At 40.4% G+C, this 23,978-nt stretch overlaps 2 protein-coding genes across 3 annotated transcripts; both read right to left on the bottom strand.

Moving 5' to 3' along the window:
* Nucleotides 1-2,070: 2,070 nt before the first annotated feature.
* Nucleotides 2,071-17,510, bottom strand: LOC140921284 (phospholipid phosphatase 1-like). Of its 2 annotated transcripts, none has more exons than XM_073371273.1 (6): nt 17,238-17,510; nt 16,054-16,172; nt 14,424-14,624; nt 13,192-13,249; nt 12,534-12,593; nt 2,071-2,865 (listed from the first exon to the last, which is right to left on the bottom strand). In XM_073371273.1, the coding sequence occupies exons 1-6, from the start codon at nt 17,448-17,450 to the stop codon at nt 2,719-2,721; spliced, it is 798 nt and encodes a 265-aa protein (XP_073227374.1). In that variant the 5' UTR covers nt 17,451-17,510; the 3' UTR covers nt 2,071-2,718. The 2 variants fall into 2 exon arrangements, with proteins under 2 accessions (XP_073227374.1, XP_073227373.1); XM_073371272.1 differs by having other exon boundaries at nt 12,417-12,593.
* Nucleotides 17,511-19,247: 1,737 nt separating this feature from the next.
* Nucleotides 19,248-21,673, bottom strand: LOC140921614 (uncharacterized). The gene has a single exon (XM_073371619.1). It carries the CDS (start codon nt 21,416-21,418, stop codon nt 19,910-19,912), a length of 1,509 nt encoding a protein of 502 aa, XP_073227720.1. The 5' UTR covers nt 21,419-21,673; the 3' UTR covers nt 19,248-19,909.
* Between the last annotated feature and the right edge of the window lie 2,305 nt (nt 21,674-23,978).

Consider the following 23,978-nt stretch of genomic DNA (forward strand, 5'->3'; position numbering starts at 1 on the left):
AATCTCGTGGCCTACTTTCGACTCTGGATTCAGCTTTCGCTGTTTTATAGATGAAGAGCAACACTGATTATTACCCAATTTTTCATTAAAATATAACTAAAATACTTAATCGTACAAATTTATTAAGTTTGAAAATAATGATAAAAAACAAAGTTAATGTGAAATGCTTTCATATGTCTCCTTTTTACTAACACAAATCTTAAGGAGAGAAGAATTTATGCTATTTATGTTATAAAAGGCCTTGTTCACACTACGCAAAATTTTGTTTGATTCGCACAAAATTCTGTCAACAGGAAGCCATTTCTAGTGCGAACGATTATTTTCAGCCACCAAAATTTTCTCAAGTGTCACCAAACTTCAAGCATGCCGTCAAGTGGTTTCGGACAGAGGCCTGCAGTACAATTTTTTGTCACTTGACAAAATAGTTTGTTCCCTTGACAGCTTTTCGTCTACGGGTCATCTTATATTTCACAAATGTGGCCAACTTAAATAAGTTTTGTTTTAAATTAATGTCACTTCCGGTTACGCGATAAATTTGGCGGTCAAGTGCCAAAAAAGGTTGTAAAAACGAAAAATTGGTAATGACAAGATTATTTTATAACATTTTTTTGCAAACTCTAAACTCTAGACTATTTCTTGTTGTAGTGCGAACAGGACCAAAGAAAGGCTCAAAGCCTTTTATTTTGTCATTTGACATTTTCACAAATTTCATGAAATATTTTGCTTTGGACCCCTTAGTCCAAAATTATGATAAATAGATCCTGTGTTTCATTATTATACATGCACAGGCATCCCAAGCTCTATATTGAGATGTTGGGATTGATTTAACTTTGAGACAATGTATAGGAATGCAGAAATATTTTATGTGGTCTAAAATGTCTAACCTACCTTACCTAGTTGTTGGCATTTAAAAAAAAAAAAAGTGAACAGTTGAGGCTCTACAGACTAACATTGCCAGACAAAATCGTCAGTGTTATCACGTATAAATCCTAATTCGTTACAGAATTAATTTTGTGTAATTTCACATGAAAATATTCTTGAGGCCCTATTAAGCTGAAATTCCAACAAGCCATATGGCTTTGAAACAATGACATAAGCAGGGTTCGTAGTCTTTTGGGCTCTTCAAATTCCATGACTGTCCATGACCTTTTCAAGTTTTCCATGAAATCAGGATTAGTTGTCACTTTCGAAAACTTTCACAGTTTTCCTAGTTTGGCTGTATTTTTTGACCTTAAGTAGTTCAACAGACACAAACTCTGGTGTCCACCAAAATGCGTGCCATTTGCGCTGTTTAATTACTCCGCTCTATCTTACATTGTCCTTGCTTTGTCATCTGAAGTAACTAAACAATCAAACAAATCTTTAATTTTCCATGACTTTCAAGGACCGACAATTAAATTCCATGACTTTCCAGGCCTGGAAAATGAAATTCTCAAATTCCATGACTTTCCAGGTTTTCCACGACCTGTACGAACCCTGCATAAGACGGATGAAATGGCTGCAAATGAGCTGAAACAAGGACACAGTGAATAGAAAGAAACAAAATTCAATGGTCAAATACCATCAATATGTGAAATGACTGGTTTTGAAATTCAGACTAACAGGACCTCATTATACATTGTCTAAAATTTGAAATCAGCTCCGGTGTCTTACATAGAGTCTGCTGCCTGTATTGTCCAAAAAAAAACTTTCTACACCTATAACTCTTATTTTGTTATTGAATATACTATTTTAAAAATAATAATTATACCCTGTAAATGGTAATAACAAATGGAAATATACAACATTTATAAATAGTAGTTCCCAGGGACCTGACTCTCCTGTTTCTTCCATGTCCAATTCCTGCGTTAGGAGACTCAGTGAGGAAGACATTTCCAGACAGTTGAGTTTAAGGCTGATAACCTAACATACATTTCAATTGAAATGTTCCTAATGTAGGCGAACCCTTTGACGTCATTGTTTGCAGTTTTTCTCATTTAGTAAAGGGAGTATCCAGACGGTGATGATGAATATTATACAACTATCCCCCGAAGGGGGAAGGGGGGGGAAATAGTGGTGTTATATACCGAGACGCGAAGCGTGGCGATCTATATCTAGCGCTATGAATCGACCCTGAGGGGGATAGTTGTTTAGTGTTTACCAAATCAGTTGGATAAAAAACAAAAAAGAACTTTTTGCAAATAAAAGACGTCACTTTGTTAAAGCTTGTATACGCTTCAATTGACAGTGTTTAGGGGATCACTTTTGATTTTGTTGCAAATTTAGTGAGAAAATTTTTTCTACCGACCAGTAAATACCGACAAGTCAACTTTTGTCGTACTCTTAGTATTTGTTGGCGCAGCTGCTTCATTTAACTCTAAAATTTCACCTTTCCAAACTGTCTTGAAACAAGAAGCCATTTTAAATCCGGTCCCAAAACAGTGAATATCCAAAGATATTCCGAGTTACGGGAACCAATCAGAACGCGCGAAAATTGCTATCCACTGATTTGGTGAATACTATATAAATATACATTGTACAGAAATTAAGCGTTAACTGGTGCAGCTTGTGTCAATTTCTTTCCTGTCCTGTACAAGGTCAAATTCCTGCAGCTGTAAAAGCTAAAATTCAAATTGTTTCTTACCCCGCGTTATAACAAAAATATTTGAAAATTTTTTATAGAATTTATAACATTGCCCTTCCAAGCTGAGGGTTTGAGGGTCAAAAGTTAACGGTCTCCTAAAGTGGATTAGTACTGTCATCATTTGATGCTTCTGTGTTTTTAGCTGCCTGAGCACGTCGACCAGTATCAAGTTCATCCACAGGGTAGCCAGGGTGACACTTCGGACAGTGGGCAAAAGAGAACAACCTCAGTGAACGGAAGGTCTGGATAAAGGTAAAATAAAGAAGATAATAATGATAATGATACTGGTAGTCAAAATAACCGTCTCATTTTTTTTAAAAACAGAAAAAAAGCGATGAAAGAGACAACTAAACTAATTAAGGTCTAACACCGTAACTCAAACTTTCGCCCCTTTTGCATGGAAAAGGTGAAAACAACGGGACCAACAATAAAAACAGTACAATAGTGACAAGAGAGACCACAGCGACAACAGTTACAACAGCGACAATGGTGACAACGGTGACAACAGCGACACTACCGACAACAGTGACAACGGTGACAACAGTAACAACAACGACAACGGTGACAATGGCGAAAACGATGACAGCAGTGACAACTGTGACAACGGTGACAATAGTGACAACGGTGACACCAGTGACAATGGTGACAACAGTGACAACGGTGACAACAGTGACAACGGTGACAACAATGACAAAAGTGACAATGGTGACAACAGTGACAACAATGACAACAGTGACAACGGTGACAATGGTGACAACAGTGACAACAGTGACAGCAGTGACAAGAGTGACAAGAGTGACAACAGTAACAACGGTGACAACAGTGACAACGGTGACAACGGTGACAACAGAGACAACAGTGACAACAATGACAACAGTGACAACAATGACAACAGTGACAACGGTGACAACGGTGACAACAGTGACAGCAGTGACAACGGTGACAACAGTGACACCGATGACAACAGTGACAACGGTGACAACGGTGACATTGATGACAACAATAACAACGGTGACAACAGTGATAACAGTAACAACAACGCAACGATGACAACAGTGACAAGGGTGACAATGAAAACAGTGACAAAAGTGACAACAGTGACAACGGTGACAACCGTGACAACGGTGATAAACGGTGACAACGGTGACGACGGTGACAACAGTAACAATAATGACAACGGTGACGACCATGAAAATAGTGACAACAGTGAAAGAAGTGACAACGAACGGTGACACCGATAACAACAGTGACAATGGTGACAACGGTGATAACAGTGACAGAAGTGACAACAGTGACAAAGGTGACAACAGTGACAACGGTGACAACAGTGACAACGATCACGACGGTGACAACAGTGACATCAGTGACAACAGTGAAAACAGTAACGTCAACGACAACGGTGAGAACAGTAACAACCTTGCAAGAGTGACAACGGTGACAAAAGTGACAACAGTGACAACGGTTACAACGAGACAACAATGAAAACCGTCAAAATGGTGACAATGACATCAGTGACAACGGTGACAACAGGAACAACACGGACAACGGTGACAACGATGAGAACAGTAACAACCGTGACAACAGTGACAACAATGACAACAGTGATAACGGTGACTACGGTGACAACAGTGACAACAGTGACAACAGTAACGACAATGACAACGGTGACAACAATGACAACAGTAACATCAACGACAACGGTGACAACGGTGACAAAAGTGACAACGGTGACAACAGTGGCAACGGTGGCAACAGTGGCAACTGTGACAACAGTGACAACAGTGACAACGGTGAAAACGGTGAAAACGGTGACAACAGTGACAACAATGACAACGGTGACAACAGTGAAAATAGTGCAAAGAGTGACAACGGTAACAACGGTGACAACAGTGACAAGGGTGACAACAGTGACAAGGGTGACAACAGTGACAACTGTGACAACAATGACAACAGTGACAGCAGTGACAATGGTGACAACAGTGGCAACTGTGACAACAATGACAAAAGTGACAACGGTGACAACGGTTACAACGCTGACAACAGTGACAACGGAGAAAACAGTGACAACGGCGACAACAGTGACAACAGTGACAATAGCGACAACGGTGACAAAAATGACAACAGTGACAATGGTGACAACAATGACAACGGTAACAATGGTGAAAACAGTGACAAAAGTGACAACGGTGACCACAGTGACAATGGTGACAACAGTGGCAACTGTGACAACAATGACAACACTGACAACGGTGACAACAGGGACAACATTTTCAACAGTGACAAGTGTGACAACAATGACAACAGTGACAACGGTGACAACAGTGACAACTGTGACAACAATGACAAAAGTGACAACAGTGACAACGGTTACAACGCTGTCAACGGTGACAACAGTGACAACTGCGACAACAGTGACAACGGAGAAAACAGTGACGACAGCGACAACGGTGAACACAGTGACAACGGTGACAACAGTGACAATGGTGACAACGGTGACAACGGTGAATAAAATAACAACAGTGACAACGGTGACAACAATGACAACGGTGACAACAATGACAACGGTGACAAGGGTGAAAACAGTGACAACGGTGACAACAGTGGCAACTGTGACAACAACGACAACACTGACAAAGGTGACAACAGTGACAACAGTGACAACATTTTAAAAAGTGACAACTGTGACAACAATGACAACAGTGACAAAGGTGACAACGGTGACAACAGTGACAACTGTGACAACAATGAGAACGGTGACAACGGTGACAACAATGACAACAGTGACAACGGTGACAAAGGTAAAAACAGTGACAACAGTGACAACAGTGACAACGGTGACAACAGTGACAACAGTGACAACGATAACAACGAGACAACAATGACAATGGTGACAACAGTGACAACGGTGACAATGATGACAATGGTGACAACAGAGACAACAGTGAAAACAGCGACAACAATTACAACAGTGACAACGGTGACAACACTGACAATGGTGACAACGGTGACAACGGTGACAACAGTGACAACAATGACAACGGTGACAACGGTGACAACAGTGACAACGGTGACAACGGTGACAACGATGACAACGATGACAACGGTGAAAACAGTGACAACGGTGACAACAGTGACAACAGTAACAACAACGACAACGATGACAACAGTGACAAGGGTGACAATAAAAACAGTGACAACAGTGACAACAGTGACAACGGTGATAAACGGTGACAACGGTGACTAACAGTGACAACAGTGACAACGGTGAAAACAATGAGAACAGTGACAACAGTAACAACAATGACAACGGTGACAACCATAAAAATAGTGACAACAGTGACAGAAGTGACAACCGTGACAACGGTGACACCGATAACAACAGTGACAATGGTGACAGCGGTAACAACAGTGACAGAAGTGACAACAGTGACAAGGGTGAGAACAGGGACAACTGTGACAACAATGACTAAAGTGACAATGGTAACAACAGTAACAAAGGTTACAACGCTGACAACGGTGACAACAATGACAACGGTGAAAACAGTGACAACGGTAAAAAAAAATGACGACCGCAACAACGGTGACACCAGTAACAATAGTGAAAACGGTGACAATGGTGACAACAGTGACAACCGTGACAACAGTGAATATGGTGACATCAATGACAACGGTAAAAACAGTGACAAAGGCGACAACGCAGACAACAGTGACAATAGTAATAACGGTGAAAACGGTGACAACAATGACACAAGTCACAACGGTGACAACAGTGACAACGGTGACAACAATGACAACAGTGACAACGGTGACAACAATGACAACAATGACAATGGTGACAACAGTGACAATGGTGACAACGCTGAAAACAGTAGTGACTACGGTGACAACAGTGACAACGGTGACACTAGTGACAACAGTGACAACAGTGACAATGGTGACAACGATGACAACAGTAAAAACAGTTACAACATTTACAACAGTGACAACTGTGACAACAGTGACAGCGGTGACAACAATGACAACAGTGACAACAGTGACAACAATGACACAAGTGACAACGGTGACAACAGTGACAACGGTGACAACATTAACAACGGTGACAATGGTGACAACAGTAACAGCAGTGACAACGGTGACAACATTGAAAATAGTGACAACAGTGACAACAGCCAAAACAGTGACAACGGTGACAACAGTGACAATGGTGACAACGGTGACAACAGTAAAAACAGTGACAACATTTACAACAGTTACTACGGTGGAAACAATGACAACAGTGACAACAGTGAGAACAATGACAAGGGTGACAACAGTGACAATGGTGACAACAGTGACAACAGTGACAACAGAGACAACATAGACAACCGTGACAACGGTGACAATAGTGACAACGGTGACAACAATGACAACAGTGTCAACGGTGACAACAATGACACAAGTGACAACGGCGACAATGGTGAGAACAGTGACAGCAGTGACAATGGTGACAACGGTGACAACAGTAAAAACAGTGACAACATTTACAACAGTGACTAGGGTGGAAAAAATGAGAAAAGTGACAACGATGAAAACAGTGACAACGGTGACAACAGTGACAATAGTAACAACAGTGACAACTGTGACAACAATGACAACAGTGAAAACGGTGACAACAGTGACAACAGTGACAACGTTGACAACGGTGACGACAGTGACAACTGTGACAACGGTGACAACAGTGACAACGGTAACAACGGCGACAATGGTAACAACGGTGACAACTGTTACAACAACAACAATGGTGACAACGGTGACAACAATGATAACAGTGACATTGGTGATAACAGTGACAATGGTGAGAACAGTGACAACGGTGACAACTGTGACAACAGTGACAACGGTGACAACATTGACAACGGTGACAACCGGGACAGCAGTGACAACAGTGAGAATAGTAAAAACGGTGACAACGGTAAAAACAGTGATAACGGTGACAATGTTGACAACAGTGACAACGGTGACAACAGTGGCAACGGTGACAACAGTGACAACGGTGAAAACAGTGACAACGGTGACAACAGTGACAACGGTGACAACGGTGACAACGATGTTAGCAGGGACAACGGTAAAAACAGTGACAATGGTGACAAAAGTGACAACAGTGACAATGGTGACAACAGTAGCAACGGTGACAACAGTGACAACGGTGACAACGGTGAGAACAGTGACAACGGTGACCACAGTGACAACGGTGACAGCGGTGACAACGGTGAGAACAGTGACAACGGTGACCACAGTGACAACGGTGACAGCGGTGACAATAGAGACAATGGTGAGAACAGTAACAACTTTGGCAACAGTGACAATGGTGACAACAGTGACAACGGTGACAACAGTGACAACGGTGACAAAGTACAGTGACAACATTTAAACAGTGACAACTGTGACAACAATGACAACAGTGACAACAGTGTAAACTGTGACAGCAATGACAACAGTGACAATTGTGACAACATTGACAGCATTGACAACTGTGACAACTGTGGAAACAATGACAACGGTGACAACCGTGACAACAGTGAATACGGTGACAACAATGACAACAGTGACAATGGTGTTAACAGTGACAACCGTGACAACGGTGAGAAAAATGACAACAGTGACAATGGTGAGAACAATGACAACGGTGACAACAGTGACAGCAGTGATAACGGTGACAATGGTGACAATGGTGACAACAGTGACAACATTTACAACAGTGACAACTGTGAAAACAATGACAACTGACAACGGTGACAACGGTGACAACAGTGACATTGGTGACAACAGTGACAACTGTGACAACAATGGAAACGGTGACAATGGTGACAAAAGTGACAACTGTGGCAACAATGACAACAGTGACAACGGTGACAACAATGACAACAGTGGCAACGGTGACAACGCTGAAAACAGTGACAACAGTGACAACAGTGACAATGGTGAGAACAGTAACAACTTTGGCAACAGTGACAATGGTGACAACAGTGACAACGGTGACAACAGTGACAACGGTGAGAACGTACAGTGAGAACATTTAAACAGTGACAACTGTGAAAACAATGACAACAGTGACTACAGTGACAACAATGACAACAGTGACAACGGTGACAACAGTGACGACTGTGACAACAATGACAACAGTGACAACAGTGTAAACTGTGACAGCAATGACAACAGTGACAATTGTGACAACATTGACAGCAGTGAACGGTGACAACAGTGACAACGGTGACAACAGTGACAGCAGTGACAACGGTGATAACAGTGACAACGGTGACAACAGTAACAACGGCGACAATGGTGACTACGGTGACAACAGTGAGAACTGTTACAACAAGCACAACGGTGACATTGGTGACAATAGTGACAACAGTGACAACAATGATAACAGTGACATGGGTGATAACAGTGACAACGGTGACAACAGTGACAACTGTGACAACAATGACAACAGTGACAACGGTGACACCATTGACAACAGTGAGAACGGTGACTACAGGGACAGCAGTGACAACAGTGACAACGGTAAAAACCGTGACAACGGTGACAACGGTAAAAACAGTGACAATGGTGACGACAGTGACGACTGTGACAACAGTGACAAGGGTGACAACGGTGAGAACAGTGGCAACGGTGACAAGAGTGACAACGGTGACAACAGTGACAATAGTGACAACAGTGACAACTGTTACAACAACGACAACGGTGACAACGGTGACAACACTGACAACAATGATAACAGTGACAACGGTGACAACAGTGACAACGGTGACAACGGTGACAACAGTGATAACAGTGACAATGGTGACAACGGTGACAACAGTGACAACGGTGACAACAGTGACAACTGTGATAACAGTGACAACTGTGAAAACAATGACAACGGTGACAACCGTGACAACAGTGAATACGGTGACAACAATGACAACAGTGACAATGGTGACAACAGTGACAACTGTGACAACAGTGACAACAGTGAGAATATTTAAACAGTGACAACTGTGAAAACAATGACAACAGTGACAACAGTGACAACAGTGACAACTGTGACAACAGTGACATCTGTGACAACAATGACAACAGTGACAACAGTGTAAACTGTGACAGCAATGACAACAGTGACAATTGTGACAACATTGACAGCAGTGAACGGTCACAACAGTGACAACGGTAACAACAGTGACAGCAGTGACAACGGTGATAACAGTGACAACGGTGACAACAGTAACAACGGCGACAATGGTGACAACGGTGACAACAGTGAGAACTGTTACAACAAGGACAACGGTGACATTGGTGACAATAGTGACAACGGTGACAGCAATGATAACAGTGACATGGGTGATAACAGTGACAACTGTGACAACTGTGACAACAATGACAACAGTGACAACGGTGACAACATTGACAACAGTGAGAATGGTGACTACAGGGACACCAGTGACAACAGTGACAACGGTAAAAACCGTGACAACGGTGACAATGGTGACAACGGTAAAAACAGTGACAATGGTGACGACAGTGACAACAGTGACAAGGGTGACAACGGTGAGAACAGTGGCAACGGTGACAAGAGTGACAACGGTGACAACAGTGACAACGGTGACAACAGTGACAACTGTTACAACAACGACAACGGTGACAACGGTGACAACACTGACAACAATGATAACAGTGACAACGGTGACAACAGTGACAACGGTGACAACGGTGACAACAGTGACAACAGTGACAATGGTGACAACGGTGACCACAGTGACAACGGTGACAACACTGACAACTGTGACAACAGTGACAACTGTGACAACTGTGAAAACAATGACAACGGTGACAACCGTGACAACAGTGAATACGGTGACAACAATGACAACAGTGACAACCGTGACAACGGTGAGAACGGTGAGAACAATGACAACAGTGACAATGGTGACAACAATGACACAAGTGACAACGGTGACAACAGTGACAACGGTGAAAACAGTGACAATGGTGACAATGGTGACAACAGTGACAACATTGACAACAGTGACAACTGTGAAAACAATGACAACTGACAACGGTGACAACGGTGACAACAGTGACATTGGTGACAACGGTGACAACAGTGACATTGGTGACAACAGTGACAACTGTGACAACAATGGAAATGGTGACAATGGTGACAAAAGTGACAACGGTGACAACAATGGCAACGGTGACAACAGTGACAACGGTGACAACAGTGACAACAGTAAAAACGGTGACAACGGTGACAACAGTGACAATGGTGAGAAGAGTAACAACCTTGCAACAGTGACAATGGTGACAACAGTGACAACGGTGACAACAGTGAGAACTGTGACAACAGTGACAACAGTGACAACATTTAAAACAGTGACAACTGTGAAAACAATGACAACAGTGACAACGGTGACAACAGTGACAACTGTGACAACAATGACAACAGTGACAATGGTGACAACAGTGTAAACTGTGACAACAATGAGAAGAGTGACAATTGTTAAAACATTGACAGCAGTGACAACGGTGACAACATTGAACGGTTACAACAGTGACAACGGTGACAACAGTGACAGCCGTGACAACGGTGATAACAGTGACAACGGTGACAACAGTGAGAACTGTTACAACAATGACAACGGTGACATTGGTGACAATAGTGACAACGGTGACAACAATGATAACAGTGACATTGGTGATAATAGTGACAACGGTGACAACAATGACAACAGTGACATCGGTGACAACAGTGACAATGGTGACAACAGTGACAACGGTGACAACAGTGACAACTGTGACAACAATGACAACAGTGACAACGGTGACAACATTGAGGACATTGACAACAGTGACTACAGGGACAGCAGTGACAACAGTGACAATAGTGACAACGGTAAAAACGGTGACAACGGTAAAAACAGTGACAACGGTGACAATGGTGACAACAGTGGCAACGGTGACAACAGTGACAACGGTGAGAACAGTGACAATGGTGACAACGGTGACAACAGTGACAGTGGTGAGAACAGTGACAACCTTGGCAACAGTGACAATGGTGACAACAGTTACAACAGTGACAACGGTGAGAACGGTGAAAACGGTTACAACGGTGACAACAGTGACAACGGTGACAACCGTGACAACAGTGACAACTGTGACAACTATGACAACAGTGACAACAACGACAACAGTGAGAACTGTGACAACGGGGACAACAGTGACAACAGTAACAAAGGTGACAACAGTGACAACAGTGAGAACATTGACAACGGTAAAAACAGTGACAATGGTGACAACGGTTACGATAGTGTCAACGGTGACAACAGTGACAACAGTGAGAATAATAACAACAGCGACAGCAGTGAGGGCAGCGACAAAAGTGACAATAGCAACAACAGTGACGTCACAACAGTGAGAACATGCAGCAGGGGTGTAAGATGGCATGTTAGTTATTGCCTGAGAAAACAACCCAGGTTTTGCGACCTCACTATTCTTTTTCCTGTGAAATGTCTAAGGAACCACTTCAGAAATTTCATACAGATCGATGATGCATCACTATTGAGAACTGGGTAGATCTTGTTGGAAATTTGCTTTAACCAGTCCTAAGTACGATCCAGATATGGGTATAGGTGATGTGTTATCAGTATGGAATTTCTTTGCTTGGTCCTCAGATGTGATTTTGCAGCCAAACCAGCACTAAGTGGTGTTGCATAATATTGGCTGTTTCCTCAGGACACATTACCTATGACTACTAATAAGATCCTACACTTACAATAAAGAAAGCCACAATAGTACCCAGGAACAGGCCAACCAACACATCTCCCCAGTGATGCCAATAATCAAATATCCGTGACAAAGCACACAGTAAACCCAGGATGATGAAACTCACTTGAGCAAACGGTTTGACTAAGTTGGTTCGTTTTGTTGGCATTGATGCTTCCAGATAGAGCTGTTTGGAAAACAAAATTTTAAAAAAATGTTTCTGTCAATCAATGAAAGCCTATTTGTCATGTTTGCAAAGGACTTTCCTCCAGAACAGCATTTCTGAACAGGATTTTGTTACATGGGGAATTAGGGATAAGTTACCATGACAGCAGTAGGGTGAAATGCAGTGTACATTAAACCGCTACCCACGAGTCCACTGCTCCCCCCCCCCCCTGCCAGTTATAGGCCTATATAAAATAAATCCGAATATAAGCCTCCTGCCTCTAGGTTATATTGACATGGATCTGATTTACTATGATGTTTCAAAGCTTAATTAGAAACCAGTTAATGCACAAGGTATTTTGATCAGCACGGCTATAGTATGGTTCAAAGCACTTTTTATATTCTGGTTATAAAAGCCCTCTTAGATATGAGCCCTCCTGAATCTGTGTCTTCGGCTTATAAGCGGTTTGATATGGTAGCAGCTTAAACATCCACCAGCCAAAATTGCTAAAAATGTTAGATTAATGACAAGATTAGTTGATCGCAATTATGCAAACTATTAAGATTAATGATATTGTTGATGATTATAATGATTAATTTTAAGTTCTAATGCAACTTACTGCTAGAAAAACCATGGTATAAGCCGAGAAGGATGAATGGGCTGATGGAAATGATTCCCTAAAATAAAGTTAAAAATGAAGAACTTCAAATTTAATATACTAATTGTTCAAGGGGCAGGAGCCAGATTGGAAATAGCAAGAGATGCCACTATCTGGAGACTTTCTATTTTGCATTCATGACCCTCTCTCCTTTCCCTGTCTGTTAACCCCTTTATCCCCCTCTGCTCTTTTTATGGAAAGTACAGAAAATTTACAAATTTATTCTGGCTGATATAAAGAAGGGCTCTGAAACCACTAATATGGTGACACTGGGAGATTCTCTATTTATCCACAGGACTTTTGGATAAATTGGCTGGAAGAGCTGGTAGATATACAAGGGGTTTCCATATTGCAGTTTGTTCTGAGAGAATGTGTACATGTACATGCATAACATTCTAAAAATGCTTTAAAGGTAACACAGGAAAAAAAAGTAACGGATTCCCATTGTTGGATATTTTAGGGTATTTAAAGAATACCCATAAAAATCCCAAATTTGGCAAAGTGAGACAAGTCCCAACTAGGGAATTCCCAACCAAGTTCCCTGATTGGGACTTGTCTCACTCTTCCAAATTTGGGACTTTTGTGGGTATTCTTTAAATACCTTAAAATATCCAAAAATGGGAATCGGTTATTTTTTCCTGTGTAATTGAGGGAGGAAGTGAGAAAATTGAGTGGTGTTCACTTTTACGGGTCTGCGAACCCCAGCAAGTGAGTGATCAGTATATGGCCATCTTGATTACAAGATGTAATGCTATACCTGCCAACTTTTTCTGAGTTATAAGCGTGAGATTTTTATCCTGGGAGTGCTGGGATTTTTGCAGACGACACGATCATTTCCGAAGGTTCCCGAACAAGTCCGAAGTCTTCCGAAGACGTCCGAAGTCTGCCGAAGGCGAAGTTATCGAGGAAATGCTTATCCACAAAATCAGAGATCGTGAGGAAGGTATTGTCATTTATTCATTTTACACATGGTTTTCGTTCCTTACATGGGTCTGAGTTAACATATTTTTGAAAATTGTGTCAAGCAAGACGGCAACAACTCACATTTTTCAATCAGGCGTGAGAAATTGGCCCGCAGGCGTGAGCCGGCATGAGATCGAAGTTTTCAATCCGCAGGCGTGAGACTCACGTCTAAGGCGTGAGAGTTGGCAGGTATATAATGCACAGAGTCTGCAATGGAGATAGATACAAACCTGGCCTCTAGAATGTCTTTGGGATCTCCAGTGCAGATATTTTCAGTAACAAAACCTTGACGACAGTGTGGCAAGGTAGTATTGGGTTTACACACTGTAAGGAAATAGGGTCGCAACCCCCCTACAGTTACTTTGCCGATGTCGGTAAGCAGGTTTGTGATTAGAGCACCAAAGCAAAACATGAAGATAATAAACAGAGTTCTGAAAAACAAGGGATAGGGCGAGATATTAGCCTGGTAAGAATTACATTAATGATATTAAAAAGCCTTTTTGTCATTTCTTATTAACCCTCGGACGTACATGCAAATTCATACCCCCACCGTGGTACGGGGGGGGGGGGGGGGGGTGGATGGAACCCCTCCCTGGAGTTTTTGATATGTTGCAGTATTTTGAAACAATTTTACCTTTAGTGGAAAGACTTTGGCTTCTTAACAAGATGAGGTATATTTTTTCTGTGATGTCACCAATAATGGTCGCCATCTTGGATTTTACCAAGAATCAGAAATCCGGTTAAAACTGCGAGAAATGGTAATTTTTGGTGCTTTACATGAAAAATAACACATAAATAAGCACTTTGCATGATTTTGGCCACAAGATTTGCTTTTGTTGTTGAAAGAAATTGAAAAAACATGTATTTTCAACCAAAATTGGCTTGACCACCAGCTACTTATGATGTCATAACTCGCAACCATAGCAATTGATCATCACTAAACTTGTCTCAAAATGTGCTTAAGGGATGAATGAACAGCTACTAAAAACGTCAGGTAATAATGTTTTATCCTCTAGGAAAAAACTCTGGAAAACCTTATGAGGTGGGGGGGGGGGGGAGTGGCATCCCCCCCCTTGTAGGTCCGAGGGTTAATTATCTCATTCAAGGCAAGACCCATTAGTGCTCATGTTATGTATTATTATTTATTTGATCATGATCAGGTTAATGCTTTTATTCACAAGGTATTAATTTTGCTGAGTGGTTGCTTAAGAGAACTTAAAAACAAAGGAAAAGAAGGCCACTGATTCACAGTCATTTCAATACAAAGACATTCGGATACAAATCATTTTGATACAAGTTGATTCAGTCGAGGTGTGAACATTTTCGTGTCGTTGGCTCATAACAGCGATAAATACTCATGCCATATTTATATTTAACTGTTCAGAATTGTTTTGCAGTTTCACTACTTATAAAATTCATATTGAATTGACTTGTTTTGAAACGATTTTGTACCGAAATGACCAGTGTCCATCACAGTTGCTTGCGAGTAATTTTTCATCACAGAGCTGTCACAGCTCAAAAGGTTTTCACAAAGCTGGTGATACTTTATACCTTGTTAGCAGAGGTTTCTTTGCTGCATGGTTGTTAATATTGCATTGTGGAACACATTGATTTTGCGATGCTGACAGTCATGCAGTGTATCAATGTTATGCGCATACGAAAAAACCTTTGTGAAAAGAAACCTCTTCTTAGGTTCTCTTCACTTGATGTTTGAAGGGGGGGTGGGGGGTGGCAAGTATGGGTGATTTTAGAAAAAAAAAATCCTGCAAAAAGTCAAATGGTTGGCCCCTAAGCAGAGTTGGTTTCTTATGCTAGTGGCCACAATGGATAGTTTAGACTAAGACTTTTATTTCCAGTCACCTTCTATGCCATGGCAACAAATTACAACTCAGTACTCCGCATTTGATATTGATTTTGCCAAATCCACTTCCAGCTTTTCTTCTCAGTGATCTGCCTTTGATCACTTCACATATTATTATCTATACGGAGCAGAAAAGGTTTCAAATCTAGTTAACTGCTCTGCATCATAAGAGGGTCTAAAATTGACATTAATTCTTTACAAAAAGCTGCATCATAAAATAAATTAACTTGTAAGTAATTAAAGATTAAATGCCTCAAAACAGTTCCAGACTCAAGTAAACAGGAGTGAAAGACTGAAGAATATTAATCTGTTTGAATATTTGCTAACTTTAACAGTGGTGATTGTTTTGTCTAACCAGCGATTGTTTTTGTTTTATTTTTTTTAATTTTTCACTGAAGAGCCTTCTGAAGTGAACATTACTTAGATTGTTGACCAATATACATGTACACAGTACAGGAGGTTTAAAAATGTAGCAGTCTGCACAAAAATCAGTAAAAAATATAGAGGTAATTTTAAACGAACTGGATAGCGTTATTTTCATTAGTATTCCAAAGATAACAGCTTAATTCTTAATAAGAGCTTTGGGTAAACATTCCTTTGTACTCAATCAAAGCTTAAACGCAATTCAAAATTACACACAGGAAATTCCTTACTCCCAGGAAAAACACATGTTGCCAATATATTTTGTTCAACGGCGATTTAATTACTCTTGCGATCTTGAGAATGAAAATGTTCGACTAAAATTTACGAAGTTTATTAAGTTTGAAATGGATCGCACAAAAAGAAAATTCGTTTAATAGTATCATCAATGCGATGAAAGTTATGTAAAGCTGGTGTAAAATAGATCTGAATTGGTTACTAATAATCTTTCAAAAAACAGCTGAAGAGCTTAGTAAATAGATAATCGCTTGTACTTGAACAACGGAGGTGCTAAAGTAAACATTGACAGAACCATAAAGTAAAGCGAAGAAAAAGTGTTGAACTTGTAACCATTTATTTACTCTCCTAAAATGTCGACATATACAAAGTTGACGTACTTAGCCGTTTGATCGGGTGTTGATTGACTAGGTCGTATGCTCGGTCGGTTTGTTTCTAAAGTCAATAAAGTTCTCCAAAGTAAACAGATGTATTAATCCTGGGAGATTATCGTAGTTAAGCTTTTTTTTTAAAGGAAGGTACTTACGGAAGGAATTGACACAGAAAATCCAACGGCAATTGTTGCCCAAGTAGAAACAGTCTCCTCTTGGAAAGGCTTTCTCAAACTGTTGTCATCGCAAAAGAATCCTCGTTGGCTCGGTTTGATGGGGATTGCGAAAATTAGCAAGTCCGCTATTCCTAACAGAACGAGACAGACAATATCCAGAACTATATGCCATCTGATTCGATTATTTGACATTTTTAAGACCGCGATTTCACGAAAAAGAGAACAAGTGTTAACTTATATAGCTTTTGGAACCGGGCGCGCGATTGACGTTTATACTAGTTCAGCCCAATATATGCCTTTCCACAGGAATTTAAAGAACTATGTTTGTCATATATAAATACAGCGACATGAATATGCAAATGTAAAATCATTAATGAAGCAATATACAAAAGTGTTAATTTAAAATCAATTTAAATTTCAAAAGCCCTACTTATCCGGCACGTACCTCCTAACCTGCCGCCATTTTTTTGTTTGAAACTGGTTCTCAGTCTCTTCGCGGTTCAACGCTAAGTCGTATCCAGTCTCCCACTCGTCCCTTCAAGTGTGGACATGATATTAAAATGTCAAGAGGTACTACAGACTAGTGGCTAAAATTCTATTTTTCGGGCTGTACTTGTACTTAATTCGTTTGCAGGACCCTGCTAGGGAGAAGGAAAGATGGCGTAGAATTTCTAAACGTGTCAAAATTGAATGCTATGACAGGAGCAGATGGCATGCCAACACACACGCCATGGCGGTTCGAACTGGCTGCAGGTATCTCAATGCAGTTTATTTAGCGTGAATTTCAGCCATCTCCTTGACTCACACACACCTAAAAGAGATGACATCATCTCTCTAGGGAACGTGTGACTTGAGAAGGACGAGAAGGCAGTTGAAATGCAGCCTGTACTCGTTATTAATTAATCTGTGATTACTGATCACTTCTTTTTCCACATGATATATCACACACATTCTCCATTGCCTCAGATTGCCTCAAAACCATGTGATACTGGACAAATTGGAATCTCAGATGCAGTTTATTTAGCCTGAATTTCAGCCATCTCCTGGACTCACACATACCTGACAGAGACGATATCTCTCAGGAATGTATGATTTGAGAAGGATGAGAAGGCAGCTGAAATCTAGGCTACTCTTTATTTATCTGTGATCAATTTAAGTTATTATGCCTGTATTTGGTTTCATTGCCAACAAGCAGCCTTACAAAGACATGAGGCTGCAAGGCGGCAGCCTAAAAAAGCAGCATGCGAAAGTTCCAAGGCGGAATGAATCTCAAAGTGATGTGACATAACATTTATGACATAATGAAGAACAGAGAATGCATTGTTTTTTAGCATAAACGTGATACAGAACAGAGAATCCATAAGCCTTGTGTGTGTTTGTGAGTTCCATGCTCATCCCGTCTTCACATGGATACCGCATTAGCTGTCTTATTTGCCCGCTGGAGTTGTTTTTGTTTTTAGGCTTAAAAACAATAAAAAAGTCCAGACAAATGACTAATCTGCAGCCTGCATTCTCGTAAAATATGGTAATTCATGACATTTCTAAACAAATCTAACAGTATGCCCATATAGGTAAGAATTACTTTACAAGAAGGTTCTTTACAGAAGTGACTAGTTCTTTCATTTCTTGTTGTGTTACTGAAATTGCATTCATTACTTGGTACTAGGTTAAAAAGCTAAACAAGGCTCCCTGAGATGGCTGGCACTTCAACCCTTTAACCCCCAATACTGAACACACATTCTCTACAATGATATTCATACATTTCCTTAAAAAAATTGTTGAGAGAATTTTTTAAAGATAAAAGCATTTCTCCCTTGGGTGATCATTTTGTTAATAATTTTAATAACCTGTGCATCCACATTGTTAAGATTGTTGTTGGCAATCTTGGGACTCACAGGGTTAAGATAATACACGCCCTTTGCCCTAGCTACCATACTTCTGACTATATTATATTCTGTAAATTTTTATTTATAGTGTAGACACTTATTTGGACCAAAGGATCCCTTTGTTCTTTAAATAATATTCTTAAACTGCCTTTGAAAGCACAGGAAAATCTTAGACATCTTTTTTCAAATAGATAATACACCAAAAAACACAATGTTTGCATTTTATGCACTCTGCAAGATATAATACTCTATTACTGTTCCATCATAAATTTCGCAGATTTTGTTCAAACTGGCAAACAAAGAAGCTTCTAGCCTGCATAGCAGGCACCGGTTTTTTTTTAGCGCAAAAGATGAAATCTAGAGGACGTGCAAGGGGAGAAAAGAAGAGGAGGCCTCCTCCCCGCTTGCGCGGCCTTTAAAAAAAATAACCAGTGCCTGTTATGCAGGCTAAGAAGGTTTAGTTGCCCCAGAGAACTGACCAGGACTTTTCTCAAGTCCTGTGACCTGTTTTTATTTTTTTGATTTTCCAGTTGTCCTTGTGCATACTTGAGATGATGTATTTTTAGTCTAATGCTTGTCAGCAATTTGATGGTTTTGTCTTTCGCTGGCACGTGATGGCTACAGCACCTGGCATGAATTTGCTGATGCTGCAACAGCACTCATGGTTTTCCTATCCCCTACTCAGTGATGGCTGAAAAGATCAGCAACACAAAAAGACCAAGTGGATCAACATGTGTCAATCATTAGTTACCAAGGCAACATCACTCATCTAGGTTTGTAGTCGTTCACTTTGTCTTCTTTATTGCAAATTCTTGTTATGGTCCAGTTGTTCTGCTGTTCGGTGCCAGCCTTTCTCTCCACGAACCCATCAACAATCCACTGCTGGAAATTTCCAGAGCCAATGGTCACTAAGTGTGACCCCCCTGTAAGCACATTCATCTCTGTGAGGGCCACAACACCGCTGTCCATATCTAACGGATCGCCCGACTTTGGATTGTACTTTAAAGGTTTTAAAGCCTTGTACAAAAATCTCTTAATCTGTTTTAATTTGTTCATTAAGGAAGTGTTTTGTGCCGTGAACGAATGTAGAGTGTCCGATCCAAATCGGGTGAAGTCTGACGAGAGAAAAACCCTTGTTTTATTATATTTTTGCTTGAGACTTTCAACTTTTTTAACCAAAGTTCTGACGCACTGCGCTAGTCGTTCGACATCATACCACTGAATCTGTCTTTCAGATCGAATGTGAATAGATATATACTCTCTACCGATTGAATCTCTGATCTTCGTAGCTTTCTCCGCAACGCGTTCGCTAGACCGTAACGAATGCAGCAATTTCCGGTTATCCACTTCAACTTCCGGTTTAAAATGTGTTCTATCTTTTCCGATTCCACGCCAATGAATTACGACGACGCATTTATCTCCTTTCGTAATTTCCTTTTCGAACAGCTCAAGGCTACTGACTTTCTCAGCATCAACGCAGATTTGCCTTCCAATACGAAGTTCCCCAATTCGATTCGACAGACTGAGAGCGTGGTCGATAAATTTACATTCACACCAACCAGAAGATTTTGCCTGTTTTTTAATGTCTTGATATTCAAGAGCCGAAATTTTGTACCACTTTTTCATTTCCTTCTCCGATTGATCGCTGTACAGAAAATGTATGATCGTGGTGTTGGTCACGCTTGAGCGACAATGCCGTTTAAAAGTTTCTAATTTTACCATGGGCGCGATGTGATATTTCTTCAGCAAATTGTTCATGAATTTTACATCAAAATACAAAGAAAGTGGGTGAAATCTACGACGTTCACTTCTTAGTTTTCCAGACCATCCGTAGGGTAAACCACACATTCTAGAATCTCGAACAAATGGCTCAACGATCACGCGTTCGATTTGCTTGGCGACCGCAGCAAGTTGAAGTAAGTTTTCTGTCGTCTTCGAAAGCTGTTCATAATGATGCAAAACGAAGAGAAACTTTATACTCGCATCTCTTTCTTCAGCTTCAAATTCATTAGGTTCGGAAATTATAAAACTGCCATTGTTAAGTATGGCCGATGAAGTCTGTGTATTTGCAGTTAAAAATCGGTAATTAATTGTTTCGATGTGAGTTCTTAGTTGAATATTTTCCAATGGTAATAATCCTGGTATCGATGAAGCAAGCTTGCCCTCGTTGTACAGTAGGTGATGGAGAATAAACATGCTCATGATTACGCAGATTTTCAGCCCAAGAAAAAGGCCACATCCTCGCGATCTTCGCCTCAATAATCGCAGCCACATCACGCGAGAAAATCGTTTTCCTTCACCAGCGAGGCGAATATCGGTGACAAGTGGCTGGGGGCGCGAAGGCGAATCGCGGCAGTTTCGATTTCACCGCACAATATATGAAATATTAAGACTCATCATTACGCTAAATCCTTGATTGGTCTTGAGCACGCACTGACGCATTCATCTGTGAATTAAACTGAAAAGTAATTATATTAATCTTAGTCAGTTCCGTTTTGGGCGTCATAGATCAGAAAAATCTAATGGCATTTTGACGATTTTTTCCTTTCTCGTTCGCATTTTGCCCTCTGTTGACAGTTTGATGAAGCGATAACAAATTTTTTGATTGAATTGCTAGTCACTCTCAAAACAGAATGTTGCGTTTTGAAATATGTTTAAAAATACTGTTTCATAATACAATACCTGACAAAAAACAATTGTAGTTAACGCACAATGGCTTGGTGATGTAAACTTACACTTTTTAGTAGATCGAAACTAAAGTACTGAATCCCTGATTTTTTTTCTCAGGCTTCTTCTTTGCAATTGCTTAAATTGGAAAATTTACTGCGATGATCATTCTTCACTTTCATCTACAACCGCGGTTAAAAAATGAATTATTTCATATACTTCACATCATGTACTATATATACTATATAAACTGTACTATATATACTATATATACGAGCAGAGGCATCATTGACCCCGGGAAATTGTCTTCTGTCGTTAAAAACTGTATTTAACAGACTCGTCTATATATTTAAAAATACTCTTAACCTGTTAATCCCTTATTAAAGTCACAAGAAGACATGTGGTTATCACGTTTAAGAATTTGCACCCATCGACAATATCAAATCATTTTTGGCCAAGAAAGTAGTAAATGAAGAATGTGTCACTCGCAAATCATCGATAGAGTGCTTCCCAACACGGAAATTCTTAACATGTTTGACGTTTGCAGTGTAACCCCTATGTAATGAAATGAACTGACCTCAGCCTGTTTTGGGAATAAAGAGTGCGTAAAGAAAAATATATTACCGTCAAACCCCGTTAACCATTGAAACCCTAAGAGTGATCAGCGTCAAATTTCTCCTTGTAACAGCAATGCTTTGTAAAACAGAGTGGTCATGAGAATTAAGGACGTGATCACACAAGATGTTTTTGGTTTGATATTTTATCAACTTCTCCTCACTACTTCTGTAGTAAATGAATAGGGGCGACAAAGGAGAATTTTAATTTTGATCTTAGGGTTTAAAGGGTTAATATGGAAAATAAAAGGGCCATAGGAAGTGTCCGTATTAACGGGAAAAACGCTTTTTATTTGAACAAAATACTAATAAAACAAATTAAAGAGGACATAAGAATCGTCCAATTCTTAAAAAAATCTCTCGACTTTCACAAATCCGTCATTCCGCGGACTAAATCCACGGAAACGCTCAAAAATCGCTCATCTATATTACTTTGTCAAACAGTTCTTTGCGTAACTAGCCCATGCTTGATATAGTCTGAAATTGACGTCTTCAAATCATTCTATTCGGTGTACTGTTGCGCTGGGAATATCGACATGCTGTCTACTGAAGGTTTTTATCTTCAAATAGGAGAGGTTCGTTACAACACACAGTTAATAATGAAATTTCCGCATTAGCGAGGTTGAATTTCCATGAGAATCTGTCCATTGGGCAAGATTTAACGGATGTCTGTATTAAGCGGGTTAAATTTAGAGTAAATGGATTAAAAGGCTTTCTCCAGGGACAAAGAAAACTATCCGTAATAACGAGGTGTGCATAAACTGGGGTTCAACTGTAGTAAGAAGGTCATTAAAAAAAATTATTAAGTTTTCTCTTTTTCGCAAGCACGGGCGTGACCAAGAATTTTCTAGAGGTCCGCCCATTTCTCCTAGACCTAACTTAGCTTCGATCAGCCGTTTCTTAACCCTCTAAGCCCCAATATTCACATATGATTTCTCCAAACTGATTTCTATACATTTCTATAAAAAATAAGTTGAGAGAATTTGATAAAAGATCAAAGTATTTTCCCTCAGGTGATTATTTCATCAATTCTCATAACCTTTTCTTTTGATTGTGTATTGATGTTGTTGGGAGAAAATTGATGTTGGTCACTCTTGGGACGTAAAGGGTTAATATTCTTTTTGAGAAGGGAGGGAAAGCTAAACCTGCCATAACTCTTCAGTAGTTCAGTTTTTCCACATCTTTTCCACATTCATTGATCACAGTTCCTTTTCTTGAGTGTAGTGAGGTTGCACACGAATGGACGGAATGGCAACACAGCAGGTCGTAAGGCTTTTTGCAATTTTTTTTTATTATTAAACCCTGCAAACGCATAAGCGAAAGCATACTATTAGAGCGGAGCTGGGGGGTGGGGGAGGAGTCCGGATCCGAGGGAATCAGCCGCAAAAAATCGAAATTCTGGGGTGCTTGCCATTAACACCCGGGTGGAAGTCTTGTGCATAAACACAAAACTATTGCAAAATTTGACGTAGTGGGAGAACGACCCGCTACAAAATCAGTATACAAATCAGCTGCGACAGGCTAAAAGAGTAAAAAAATTGCATCGCCTCTAA

Source organism: Porites lutea, chromosome 12, assembly GCF_958299795.1.
Source record: "Porites lutea chromosome 12, jaPorLute2.1, whole genome shotgun sequence".
NCBI lineage: Eukaryota > Metazoa > Cnidaria > Anthozoa > Scleractinia > Poritidae > Porites > Porites lutea.

What these genes read in the sequence shown, in the direction of transcription:
- LOC140921614 (XM_073371619.1), bottom strand. Translation starts at nt 21,418, where the DNA reads ATGTGGCTGCGATTATTGAGGCGAAGATCGCGAGGATGTGGCCTTTTT.
- LOC140921284 (XM_073371272.1), bottom strand. Translation starts at nt 17,450, where the DNA reads ATGTCAAATAATCGAATCAGATGGCATATAGTTCTGGATATTGTCTGT. An exon ending in AAAGACATTCTAGAGGCCAG is followed by an intron (nt 13,250 to 14,423) that starts GTTTGTATCTAT and finishes ACTTTATTTTAG; the next exon opens with GGAATCATTTCCATCAGCCC. An exon ending in ATACCATGGTTTTTCTAGCA is followed by an intron (nt 12,594 to 13,191) that starts GTAAGTTGCATT and finishes TTTTCCAAACAG; the next exon opens with CTCTATCTGGAAGCATCAAT.